This window comes from Electrophorus electricus, chromosome 4 (genome assembly GCF_041902795.1).
Source record: "Electrophorus electricus isolate QZ-2024a chromosome 4, ASM4190279v1, whole genome shotgun sequence".
Lineage (NCBI taxonomy): Eukaryota > Metazoa > Chordata > Actinopteri > Gymnotiformes > Gymnotidae > Electrophorus > Electrophorus electricus.
In genome coordinates this window covers 13,529,820-13,543,475 of record NC_137500.1, presented here as the reverse complement: position 1 = coordinate 13,543,475, position 13,656 = coordinate 13,529,820, and the positions used below count along the sequence as shown (strand labels likewise).

The window sequence follows — 13,656 nt, the reverse complement described above, 5'->3', positions numbered from 1 at the left end:
AAAGTAGCATATCAGATGTGCTTCTTTTTTTTTTTAAACACTGGATCAATATCCTTATGCAATATGGTGATGACACACTGAAAAACGGGTGTTAAGCATGTGCAAACAAACACAATTCTAAACCTTCTCCCCACTTCTCTCTTTCTGTCTTTTTTTTTTTTTTTACAGATGAGAGTCAGCCTGAAGGTGAGTAATTAAATGGCTTCTACACATACCTTCTACCTGAGGAAGGAGGTTGATGTGTGAGTGTGTCAGTTAAAGGTAGATGATGACGCATATGATCATAAATCTTCATTTAAAATAAAAGGCAGGCACCATTCAGCTTAATTGGATCACATTCCCACCAGCACACTGGCCTGGGAGACCAATACTGCTGGAGCACAAACAGAATTAAGATGTATGAATGTAACATCACACTCAACACTCTCCAGTTAACATGTTCTCAGCAAACAGGGCCCTGGATAGAAACTGTATCTTCACTGTGAATGGTTATTCACAGGATTTTGTAATTTAAAAAAAAAATTAAAAAAAATTTTGATTGGCAGATATTCTGCAAGAAGAGCCAGAGCAAGAATAATGATAACCACTGTCTGTATACACGTTTATGATGTTCGTAACTGGGTGGCTTACAGTGCACAAACATGGCAGTCCTGCTATTCAGGCCAGCAAAAAGTGTGTGTGAGTTTGTCCGGTGATGGAGGGGTACGGATACGCACTGATGACGATCAAGAACACCGCATTCCGGCAGTCCGCCAGCTGATTCGGGACTGTTCGCTCAGCTGACACTCTGGAGGTCATGTGACCACGGCACCGGTACTCGAGGGCTGACCCCAAAACCCTCCATGGCAGGCAGTGGCACCTGAAGCGCTATCCGCTCTTTGCTCTCTTGCGGTGACTGCGGTCGTTGAGATCGGCCAGTTCACGCGACATTTCGTGCACGACAAATGTGCACGATGGCACAGTCACTGCAGAAACGACTAGTTCAGATAACACAGTCCCCAATTTTTTTTAAAAGGGTCGACATGAATTAATACAATTACAAGACTGGTGGCCAGCTCTCAGGGACTGTATCTGTCACATGCTAAAGCCAAACCCTTCTCCCTGCTTCTGAGATCACATCGTGATCATCTAAGGGAGACCTAGGCTTTGGTAAATTCTAAACTACCTTCAGTTTGATAGTACTCCTAATTCCTCTTGTATTTGATATTGCGCACGTGAATGTTTGTGTGTCTGCGTATGCACACTGTACCGAATGCAGTCATGTCCTGTGTACATGTACAATACGTATACATGTAATATGCATACGTAATACACTAAACCCATGTATTTATTTATGTATTTATGTGAGTGTGTCCTACGTGTAGTCGTTTTTAAGTGTGTGTGTGTGTGTCAGAGAGAGAGAGAGAGAGAGAGAGAGAGAGAGAGAGAGAGAGAGAAATGTTTGATGTTTGTCTGTATGCTGACGCTTCACATGCTGTGAAACCGGCGCTTGCATTGCCGCTGTGTTTGTCACATACTCAGAAAATGTTGTGCCAGCGTCTGGCGAGGCTCCTCCCCCAGCCGAGATTGCCCTTGAGGTGTCTCCATCAGGTAGGTGTTGCTGTCCCCACCTCTCCGGTTCTGCCTCTTCACGGCTCCTCCCTCTCACGCTCACCCACAGCACGTCCCCTCCACGTGTGCAAAGGGTGCGCTGGATTTTCACGCCAATGGCCCAGCAAACTTGATCACCGTGTGTTCAACATGACCTGACTACAGAAGTAGACATCCCCTCACTAAGCACAAGCACAGAGACACACACACACACACACACACACACACACACACACACACACAGACACACACACACACACAGACACACACACACACACAGACACACACACACACAGACACACACACACACACACACACACACAGACACACACACACACACAGACACACACAGACACACACACACACACAGACACACACACACACACACACACACACACACAGACACACACACACACACACACACACACACACACACAGACACACACACACACACACACACACACACACACACACAGACATGCGCACGCAGAGCCATGCTTGCTCCACTGGCACTAAACCCCAAAGGATCACTATGCTTTCATGCTTTGCGTTATGGATGTGCAGTTGCCCCTTGAGAAATCACCTCATGCACAAGGTACAGTATGAACCAGTAAGGAAAATACCTCCAAACTCATTCACTGGCCCGTGCGGCTACCCTTGAAGATTACAATGGTATTTAGGTAAAAGTGTTTGTGGTAGTTAAAGCTTAGTTAAGGTTTCGTTATTTATGATTTCATGCCACCACGCTTTCCGAGTTTGAGTTATTTTGCTTATTTGGGATTTGATGTGTCATAGATGTACAATGAGTTGATTTGCAGTGATTTTTAGAGATTGTTTCAGATTTGGATAAACAAAAACTCTTCACAAATCTCAAACCCAACTGAATTTTTCCTTTAGCACAAATAGACAAGAAACTGTGTCTGCATTTTAAATTCAGTTTAGAAAATCTAACTACAGAAGAAATCTAAAAACATTCAAAAACTGTATGTCTACTCTGTCTCCATCTATGACTAATGTATTATGCACAGCTGTCTTGCTTGGCCTCTGGTGCTTGTGTGTGTGTGTGTGTGTGTGTGTGTGTGTGTGTGTATAGGTATGTGCAGTAGGGCTGTTAGCTTTCTGCTCTAGCTGGCTGTGTTTGCTATGCCTGTGCAGAGGCTGCAGCGGAGGGCAAACACCCAGAGCCCATAGTGACTCTACCAGAGCAAGAGCCAATAGCACCCGAGATCCTAGAGCCACAGCCAATAGTAACGGAAGTTACTGAACAACACCCAATAGTGGCAGAGATCACAGATCCACAGCCAATAGTGACAGAGCCAGTAGAGCATGGACGGGCGGAGCCAGAGCCCACACAAGCTGTTAAGGTGTTAAAGGTGTGTGAGGTTGAGGAGATTTCCCCCCACCCTCCAAACTGCGGTGAGTACTGCTCAGTCTCTGATCTTAACACATTCAAAGCATGACTGATAACATTGCTGTCAGAAAGAAATGTGTAAGTGTAAGACAACAGATTTTCAAAAGAGGTGAAACACTTCAGTATTTTATACAGTTTAGGTTAATGGACATGATATATATATTTATATATATATGGCCCGTGCTCATGTAGTAGTATAGTGATTCCCAAACACTATAAAGTGGAGTGTCTATAAATTGGTCAAATGTTTTTTTCATGACAGCAATGATAAATCTCTTTTCATGCTCACCTGGAATGTCTCAGTGCAGAGTATGGAGATCAGAGACAAAATGTAATCCTACTGCCATAATCTACAATCAGTATATGGCAAGCTAAAGGTTACATGAAGAGAAGGAAACATGCTTTGCTAACCTTATTTTGTTATTTCAGTTCTCAAACCACTTCTAATTCCAGTGGATTCAAAAGTTTGATGTACTGTTGGATATCAGAGTATGAAAACTCCATAGAGCTCATATCTGTCAACCTCCCCTCCCCGACTCTCTCTCTCTCTCTCTCTCTCTCTCTCTCTCTCTCTCTCTCTCTCTCTCTCTCTCTCTCTTTCTCTCTCCTGGATTTTTTTCTCTCTTTCTCCTGGATTCTGAGTTTAACCAACATTAAGCATCATCTTATGCTTGCTTGCAGCTAAGATTGTGCTGTAACAGAGTCCTGGATTAAACTTGCTTTTTAAACCATACTTATATATCTATGTTTTGCATTTTGCCCTACCAAAACAATAAAATGTAAAATATTTTTGTATTATTTGTATTATTGGTCAAGCCATTTTTACAAACACATGCAAATGCCCATGCACGTACGCAAACAAATCACACACACAGACACACACACACACACACACACACACACACACACACACACACACACACACACACACACACACACACACACACACACACACACACAGACACACACACACACATTCACACACTCATAGAGATAGATATGTATATATCTGAAGAGGATTCCAGGAAGTACCTGCAGTGTACACTTGTTAAAGATTGCACTGCAGTACACAAGGTTTCAAACAGAGGTCCTTTATCATGTCCTGCCCCGAAAGCCACTCCAAATGAGAATATTTGAAGTGGTGGAACATGTTAACTGTGATGTTTATTTTGACTAAATCTGATGTTTAAGTTATATAAAGGTTCAAAGCAGCAAAAAGGTATTGTGTTGCATTACTTTGCATGAGCGAGAGAGAGAGAGTGATGGAGATGATGAGAGAGAGTGATTGAGAGAGAGAGAGAGAGAGAGAGAGAGAGAGAGAGAGAGAGAGAGAGAGAGAGAGAGAGAGAGAGAGGGTACTAACGTCCCCTAGCCTTGTCCCACTCAGCAGCACCTGTGGGTGAAGCAGTGATGCCTGCTGACGCAGTGCCGATAGTCACGGTGGTCTCCCCTCCTTCCCCTCCCCTCAAAGGTCTGGCTCTGCAGGAAGCACGCCCGTATACGTATGGCCATTCTCTGTCTGCTTGACTGTCCGTGTCTGCGTCTGTCCGGGTTTACGTGAAGCCGCATATTTACGCGCTTCCGCGTTTGTGTCGAAGACCTTTTCCGCTACACAGTGAGCGCTGCGTTTCCATTCACGCTGCATATGTGTTTATGTGTATAGCCGATTTTTGTTTTCCCTTACAGCCAGTCCTGTGTGTATGTGTGCGTGGCACATGTTCAAGGGCTGTGTGCTCAGCAGCTTTCGGGTCTATGTGGGTTGGAAAATGCTTTAACATCACTTTAGCCCGTCTTGTGTTTGGGCCGCGGTCCGCAAATGCACCTTCCCGCGCTGCTAACGGTTCCCTCTGGCCAAAAACCTACACAGACTGCCATTTGCTCTGGCTGGCTCATAGACAAGCATGCGTTTGTAGACGCGGCACTGCTACATATGCAAGCGCACTTTCTCATTTCAGACTGGACGCGCACACTTGACTTCCATTCACTTCCTTACAAATGTGTCACAGCAAAAATTGCAAGTGGCTTTTTGTTTCTTGCTGATTTCACTGCCACTGTGCCACAGTGCGACCTCACCATGTGCAGATCTCTCTTCCATCCAAATGAGGTCGTGTCTGGTGTGGCGCCGCCCATTTCATCTGCTTTTGCATGCCGTGCTGTTGTAGTGATGGATGTGGTGCTCAGTGACAGGTAGATCTCAATTGCACCTTTATTGCAGATAAAGATGATGATATCCCTGCCAGCACTCCATCACCTCCTCCCCTATCAGGTTGGTAACCATGGAGTCCCATCAGCATCACATCACTCCATTGTTGCAGAGGTTTCTGTCATGGATACAGAGAATGCACCTCTATTGTGTGATGTGGCAGAGAGAACCAGTGATCAGACTCAGACTTTCCCAAAAAAAAAGAAGAAGAAAAAAAAGATAGGAATGTGATGACAAGCTCTACTGAGGAATTCTCAAAAAACAGTTTAAAGGAAGAGGTTCAGGGTTTTTCCTCAGAGAGGATTCGCTTAGAGAATTGAAAAACCTCATATGTGTTAGCTGACACATATACATATTGAAATATTAATAATGAATGAATATGAATAATGTGCATGTTTATGTGTTCACATATTTTGTCATTTGTCATCACTGAACACTCATTACGTCTTTGTCACACAGACACCATATTTAATGATTAACTTCCTGCAGTTAATCTGTCACGAACAAAACAAAAACGAAACAAAAGTCGATTAATAACACTTTGTTTCCTTTCCAGAGGATGACAAGAAACTTTCTGTTGACCTATCTAGTAAGAATTCATGAATCAACTTCTGATCAAAAATGATTGTGTGATTTTAAATTACATTTGAATAAACAGTAGATCAGATCATTTGAAAAATGCATGTAGTTTATTTTAACACTTATTTGGAAACTTTATGACCTGAATACACTCAACACATACTTATTAGAAACACTAACATCATACCTCACACACCAGCCACTTCATAATGTGCATAAAACTTATAGATGCACTTTATAAGTTTACAGTTATGGACTGTAGCAGCTATATTGGCATGCACAATTTGTCAGCCGCCCTCTACCCCCTTCATCATTGGTCAGTTTCCGACTACAGGTCTACTCCTGACTCCTTACAACTGTATTAAGCGTGGCTGTGTTGCTGGAGCGGTTCTATGTGCTGGTGTCAGTGCTGTGTGGAAGAGATCCACCACCCAAATCGGGCGGCAGACAACATCTTCCCTGTGGTCAGAATCTGAGTACTGGTGAAGGACTAGAGGAGAGACTAACTGTAACACCTGAAGTGGTGTTTCTAACAAAGTGGCTTCTGGGTCCTGTCATACTCTCCCCTAAGTTCTGCCTGCTCCAGCATGCGCATTTAGGTGCATGTCAGTGCACTTACGCCAAGACCCTTTCACAAAACCAACACGTAAACGCCTTGGCTTCAAAGCCACCTTATTCCCAGAGCAAGAGAGCTGTTGAGGACTGCACTTATCCCGCATGTCCTCTTTGCGAGCGTGCCATCTGAGCAATGCCAATTATTTATGCTGTAAAACTTTCTCTCTGTCTCCATTTAGATGATAGTGTCCCTGAGTCAACCAAGGGGAGAAAAGACTCAGGTAATCCTTTAGCCGTGACAGGAGCTGTAGCTTGTTCCTACGAACCCTTTCGCTGTCGGGGGGGGATCAGAGGTTATAGGAATCTTGATAGGGTCATTTTCCCAGAAAAGCTGGTTGAATGGAGTCTGAATAACACCCTCTGTGTCTAGGTTTCATTAGTCTAAAGCAAAGATTTAGGAGAGCTTTCCTAAACCTGACCAAAAGACAGGCTTTCAAAAACACCACAGTGCCACAGTGCCAAACATCCCCATTGCTTGTAGGAAGCTATGGGAATTTTGGATATCCTCTGCTACGGGATACTGATCAGGACTTTTGTGACAAGAGTCCATTCTACATGTAATTCCAGCAATAAATGCAGAATGGAACTGAAGGAGCTGGGATACACAGCTAAGTTAGCACAGTCTTTATTGGGTCCTTAAGTGTTCAACATTGCCTCAGTCTGTAAGAAGCTCAAAAGTGGTGAAGTGCTGTCTTCGCAGACCAAAAAAATGTAAAAAAAAGACATCAATATAAATGTGAGATTTTATTTCTACCCAGGTTTGGCAGTGTACCATGGTTGACTATGTTAACAATGTTCCTCTTCTCTCCCTTTTTACAGGTTAATGATTTTTGCTAGTACCTTTGCGCTTTCCATGTTGCTAAATGCTGTGTTCTCACCTGGCAGCTGTATGTGTGTGTATGTGTATGTGTGTATGAAAATATCTTTGTCTGTGCAAGACTGTTTATTTGATGATATTATGAGTTTTATTTTCTGTGTGTTTGTGTACATGTACGTGTGGATGTGTGGATGTGGGTGTCTTTTGACTGGTTTTAATGGTGACAGTGTTTTTGCATTCCATCTGTAGTGTGGTCTCTGGGGGATGGTCAGGCTCCCGAAGATCTTGACAAGCAGATAGAGAACCCCCCCCTCTCCACTTTACTTATCGAGAAGCCCCAAAGCGGATCCATTTCTGTGGGTTGGTAAAGCGCATTTTCAGCAATAATCTCACTGCTACTAGAATAAAGGCTAAATGCTTCACTGTTAGGCAGCTCTTTGTTAAGGACCACCAACCGGAGAGTACCATTAGCTTTAAAAATGATTAATCATTCCCAGCTCGCCCACAGATACATAAAGCCTTCTGGGTATTTCATAAAGCAGTAGCTGAACCATTTCGTGTGTTTCAAAGGCGGAGACATCACCTTCATCGCCAAGGTAGAGGCCAAGGACTTGCTCCGTAAACCCACCGTCAAGTGGTTCAAGGGGAAATGGATGGACCTGGCCAGCAAGACAGGGAAACACCTTCAGCTGAAGGAGAGCTTTGATCGTATCACTAAGGTGAGGATATGCCGTCCTCCCCACCAGTCAGCACCTGACCCTTTCTGGTGAGGACCTCCGCACCATCTCATTTCTGTAACCTTTGCAGGTTCACACGTTTGAGATGCACATCATCAAGGCTAAGGAGAACTATGCTGGAAATTACAGATGCGAGGTCACCTATAAGGATAAGTTCGACAGCTGCTCTTTTGACCTAGAAGTCAAAGGTTGGCGTTGTCCTTCGTGTTGCTTCGCACTCAGGGGGTTTTGTCTGGGGCACGTTTTCAAAGCAACATTTATGATGATGTTTTTACAGACGTTCCCGAGGCTTCTCAGAGTATTGACATTCGGTCAGCCTTCAAAAGAAGGTAAGGAGACACCCTTCAGCTGACCTTATCCAAGTACCTTCTAATAAAATCAATAAAAAGAAGAAGATAACTAAATATCTCCTATTGCTTAATCCCATGGGTTGCAATGTTAGAGCAATATTACTATTATTACTATTAAATTGTTTAGATGCAGTTATGTTGTCATAACTTATGCATAATGCATTCAACTGTATCCCAACCCTATCTAAATCAATGTTTGATACTGTTGTCATTTCCAAGACAAAAGCAGTGATCTTTTGTCTCTGTCTGTGGTGATATATTTGCAATTAGACTTCTGTCCTCAAAATCCTTCACAGAACATGGTTTGGTGATATTCACATCCCACCAAACCAAGGTGTTCAACTTGTTCAAGGCCAACACTTTGAAAGCCCCAGTGCTTCTGGCCCATGTGCAAACCAGTTCACCCAAAGCCATCGACCCTGTTCCTGGCTAAGAATTGAAAGGCTTTCTTGTGCGTGCCTCGGTCGCAGAGATCGCGTGACGCTAACGCACAGATCGCAGGCAGGGGCCTTGGGTGCAATATATTTTTATTTCTGGCATTTGTGACCGCCTTTCTAATCGAGTCTCCGATGATCTCTCCTTGGTAACCACAGCAGTGAAGGCCAGGATGACGCAGGGGAACTTGACTTTAGTGGGCTGCTAAAACACAGGTAAGAAATACGGTCTGCTCTACAGAGGGAGCACAGCCTTCTGTTTTCACTTTCTTGCTTTTTTTCAAAGCCCTGATTAGATTGTCTTTTCTTGCCTTACAAGTTTATTCAACAGAACAGAGGCATCTTTTTTGACGAGTCATTTCAGCTATATTTAGTTTCACATACATTTTTGGATGTACTGTAATGATTTGATAAATATATTGAATACTTGTACATGTTTGTATTTTACGCTGTGAAGATTATACATGGAGCACTGTGAAAAACACTTGATTTGATCCGAAAGTAACAGCACTGAGCGCCATCGTTTTAGGAGATTTTTAAAATTTCTTGGTGGTTATGCTGTTGTCCTGCTGTTTGGTTAATACCACAACGGTAACTCATCGAGGAGAAGAGTTAAGTTCCACATTTATTTTGCCTTGTCTCTTCTTCTTCCCTACACATTCAGAAACGCCAGGTTAGTACAGAAAGTAGGTCATTAAATTAGAATTTACTGCCGGTAAGTATCATAATCCTGGAGTTTACCAAGCATGGATTGTAGCTATCGAAACTAGACAAACAAGCGTGTTGGCCTCCAGTAGTCTGGTAACACTTCATTTAAGGGCAGCATTCATGGAAGCTCCAGAAATACTCAGAAATCATGGAAACGGCCCTTTGTGCTTCAGAGCTTTGAAATTCATACCAGGATAGTACAGTTTCCCAGCCCCAGTAGGACTTGGATTATCAAGGTTTAAGGAAGAAATACATAGGAGTTAATTCTGGTTGATTCTTACAGTATCACAGGATAAAAGTACTATACGCATTCTAAATAAGAAAGCAACTCTATCAAGTAGAAATGCACTACTGACTCCTTTGACACTGGTTTACCTTGGCAAGCTTGGCGAGTAACCAGAGAGCTTACCAAGGCGACTGCAGGCGAGGGGTAACACTACTGAACCAAAGGGCATGGTTTTCCAGTCATTTATGAGTAGCTGGTAGACCCCCTGTAAATGAAGCTGCGAAATAGTGTTATCGCTACATTTTGAATGTATTGCTAGAGTTTCGATTCAGACACAGTTTTATAAAACAACTGCAAAAGTGATATTTTTGCCTGCCTGAAAAACACATTAGAGGAAATGAAAATAATCATTCCAAATGGTTTGCCTCAGATCATCCGGACATTCAGGAAAATGTCTGTGAAAAAAGGTCTGATCGACTGGCCATGACTAACATCTCACGTCCTGAAAAACACCCTCAATAACCATGTTATAACATCTCTAATCATACTTACTAAACCGTCACCTCTAATCCCAAGGAATCGGTTGCTTATGAGAACAGGACACCTGCAAAGAGATGGGCCTTCCTAAACCATATAACTCCACAGATGAGACAGCTGATCGCACTTCTCATACGGCTGTTTCCAAACTGTAGATCTTCTTACCTCTCCATCATCCTTAATGGCTTCATATCCACATGATAATATTTTTCACTACAGAAATGACCATCATCTCCTTTCAGTGTTTACTCGACATGTGACAGTGTTGACCTTAAATATTCAGATAATGTTTAACACTACCAAACCCCCTGTGACCTCATCATTTGGAATTGACTTGCTAAATGAAAAAAGGGCATTACGGTGCAAAACTCACTTAGAACCTCATAACAAAGCCCTTCCGCTTGCCATCTCCAACACCCCGACTCTCACCCAATAGGCTACCCTCCCCAGTAGTTGAAAAGCAGAGATGTTCGTGTTCTTTCCTTAAAATCTCTCCTTCTTCTTATAACCACTGATCGACACCATCCGCAGAACAGAAGGAAAGGTAGAAGATGCCCATCTCTTTGTGTGACATGTGCAGAGGAACTAACGGCTAAAAAGGCAGTGAAACCAGTACCAGAACCAGAGCTGCCAGACGTGCGGGCCGGTACCTGTGTCCGGCCACAGGCTTAAACGGGTCAAAGCCCTGTTTAATCCCAAGCATTGCCATCAGCTCCCTAGCTAGCTAGCTAGCCTCCCGGTTCCTCGGTACATGTCGCTCAGGCCCTGCGCCTGCCGCCCCACCGCCCTGACACTCTCGCCTTGCTCTGTGGTGCCAGAGAGCCCAAGCAAGAAGAGGTGCCGGAGGTAGACGTGTGGGAGATCCTGAAAAACGCCCGGCCGGACGAGTACGAGAAGATCGCCTTCATGTATGGCATCACCGACCTCCGTGGCCTGCTGAGGAGGCTGAAGAAGACCAAGAAAGAGGAGAAGAAGAGCGAAGGTGCTGAACCCGCTTCTCAGCGTTCGGCAGCAATTAGGAACGGCCTTACTGGTCTTTTCGTGTGAAATTCTCTTCAGCAGGTCCCCGGTTTGATTGGATGTTCTCACACTGTCATCACACTTTACTTGTTTCCTGTAGCTTTTGCCAAGAAGTTAGAACCTGCGTATCAGGTGGATAAAGGCGGGAAGATAAGGTTGATAGTGGACCTGGCTGACCCCACAGTGGAACTGAAATGGTACAAGAACGGGCAAGAAATCCGTCCCGCTCCTAAGTAGGTTGCCTCCTTCAATCTTCTTCCTGCACTTACACCCATTCCCGTCATTTTTCGCAAATTAAAGGCATTTTTGGGATTTTCCCATAAAATGTGTTTCATTTGTGGTATATTTTCTCTGGATCTTGTGGTGGACCCAGGACCCAGATGTAATGGTTCTTGTTCGTTCACTATAGTGAAGGCAGATACTAGCAGCAAAACTAGAAACCTGCCCAACTATTTGCAACTGTTTGCAAGCTCCATTTGCAATCAATGAAAATTGTGCTTCTTTTAAACCTGCTGTTCTTCCAGACCACCGTGATACAGAAACCCCCCAACAATGTTGTCCTTAAGTAGACTCAAAAAGGTTCGTTGACTTCTTCTGAACTATGCAGGCTTATGTCTGGGTCCTGAGCTACATTTGAAATGAAAATGTAGTGTGTCATGAGATCAACGTTCCTTCATTATTAACGACAGGTCAATGTGTAGGAAAAGGCATTACCTCCTTCATAGGACTTTAATGGAGTCTGGCTTTGCAACAACTATTGATATCGTTGCTGCATTTCTGATAATATTTGATATGTGTTTTTAACCTGTATTTTGAGCAAATATTTGGCTTGTTGTAAGTCATAAACTGTACATCTCTGCGCCTCTAGTAAGATGTAAGCTGTTGTAAAATATAGAAACAAATTCTGCCATTAAATTCCTTAAATGGCTATAATAGAGAAACCCTGTTATGGGCTCACACACCAACTTTCACAAGTAGGTTGTTCAAAGCCATTCTATACTAAAGCCATCTGGGGGGTCACTGCAATTTTCTGTTCCCTTTATTTCAGATGTCTCTTGTCCCAGGATTCTTTGTTTTGCAAAGACACACACTTTCTCTCTCTCTCTCTCTCTCTCTCTCTCTCTCTCTCTCTCTCAGCCTTGTTCTTGCTCATCCTGACATTTGTAACTTTATAACCATGGCCTGAGCTGTTCCAGGTGTGATATCTTCTGTCCTCCTGTCCTGTCCTGTCCTGTCGTACCTGTCGTGCCATGGCGTTTTCTCCTCTGCACCATAACCTCCACCTCACCCGTCCCGCGCTTCGGTTCTGTCCCGGCTCCTCTTACGGCCTTAAGTAATAGGAAGTAAGTCTGCAAGTCTGTCAGTCTGTATTTGAGATATTTGACCCACCATCTGCTTTCTCAGGCTTGTTCCTGGAGTGTGGTGACCTTGTTGGAGCAATGCATGCTGGAACCTGTAGTCCTTGTAGATATTCAGCAGAGCTGTGCCGGTGGTTGTAACTGGCCCACTATAATTCTATATAGGGCTAGTTTTTGAAGTGCGTCTAAGGAATGTCAGTTCTGTCACACAATGTAAGACAAGTGTCTGTAATTAGGTGTATATGCAAATATGCTATATTATTTGATTTTCTTATTTACTTGCTACACAAATTTAAATATATGGTTGGGTACATTATACCATTCTAAACCACAACCCCCTAATTACTATAGCTTCCAGACAAGGGGAAACTTTATATGTTTTTTTACTACTAATGTTCTCCTACTAAATACAAGATCCTGAATGCCTGACCAGGTACATCTTCAGTAAATAAAATAATGAATTTGATGGGCAGGTATATCTTTGAGCACAAGGGCACCCAGCGGATCATGGTCATTAACAATTGTCAGCTGAACGATGACGCCGCGTACTCTGTAGTCGCAGGAGATGAGAAGTCAACCACTGAACTGTTTGTGAAAGGTACATCATTGCATCATTAAGCCTGACTTTCATTACCAATAAACTACAAATTCATAGCATTCTGTACACTTTCTTCTTGGTGTTTGCAGTGGTTGAACATGTTTGAAAAAACTGGATAACTTACTGATAAATGGAGCTTAAAAAAACCTCCACATTTTTGGCACCGGTTTATTGCATAGTTTATTCCATGTATAGCATTTAGAAATGAATAAATAAAATTAGACATAGATTATGTATTTATTATACTTGTCTTTTATTGTCTTTATGGCCTTTCTACAGTGTTACCTGTGAATATTGTCAAAGAGCTGGAGGCTGTGAAGACTACCGTCAACGAAAGGATTGAGCTGGAGTGTGAGGTGTCAGAGGAGGGGGCACAAGTTAAATGGTACACCTTTGTGTGTGTGTGTGTGTGTGTGTGTGTGTGTGTGTGTGTGTGTGTGTGTAAGAGATAGCGGAACAGCTATAAAAATGAA

General features: G+C 43.3%; 1 protein-coding gene across 18 annotated transcripts in view; it reads left to right on the top strand.

The window, feature by feature from the left end:
* mybpc1 (myosin binding protein C1) overlaps positions 1-13,656 on the top strand; it is a 29,543-nt gene that overhangs the window by 4,954 nt on the left and 10,933 nt on the right. For 2 of the 18 annotated variants that reach the window (XM_081712497.1, XM_081712504.1), the window contains exons 2-18: positions 169-186; positions 1,522-1,590; positions 2,746-3,006; positions 4,389-4,472; positions 5,217-5,267; positions 5,761-5,793; positions 6,578-6,619; positions 7,465-7,575; positions 7,786-7,934; positions 8,023-8,140; positions 8,230-8,281; positions 8,896-8,952; positions 11,026-11,189; positions 11,328-11,460; positions 12,562-12,570; positions 13,059-13,183; positions 13,463-13,568. In XM_081712497.1, the coding sequence (XP_081568623.1) occupies positions 169-186; positions 1,522-1,590; positions 2,746-3,006; positions 4,389-4,472; positions 5,217-5,267; positions 5,761-5,793; positions 6,578-6,619; positions 7,465-7,575; positions 7,786-7,934; positions 8,023-8,140; positions 8,230-8,281; positions 8,896-8,952; positions 11,026-11,189; positions 11,328-11,460; positions 12,562-12,570; positions 13,059-13,183; positions 13,463-13,568 (1,582 nt within the window). Of the gene's footprint in view, positions 1-168; positions 187-1,521; positions 1,591-2,745; positions 3,007-4,373; positions 4,473-5,216; positions 5,268-5,760; positions 5,794-6,577; positions 6,620-7,464; positions 7,576-7,785; positions 7,935-8,022; positions 8,141-8,229; positions 8,282-8,895; positions 8,953-11,025; positions 11,190-11,327; positions 11,461-12,561; positions 12,571-13,058; positions 13,184-13,462; positions 13,569-13,656 lie in introns of all 18 variants that reach the window. The other 16 variants (XM_081712498.1, XM_081712502.1, XM_081712503.1 and 13 more) reach the window with 16 other exon arrangements.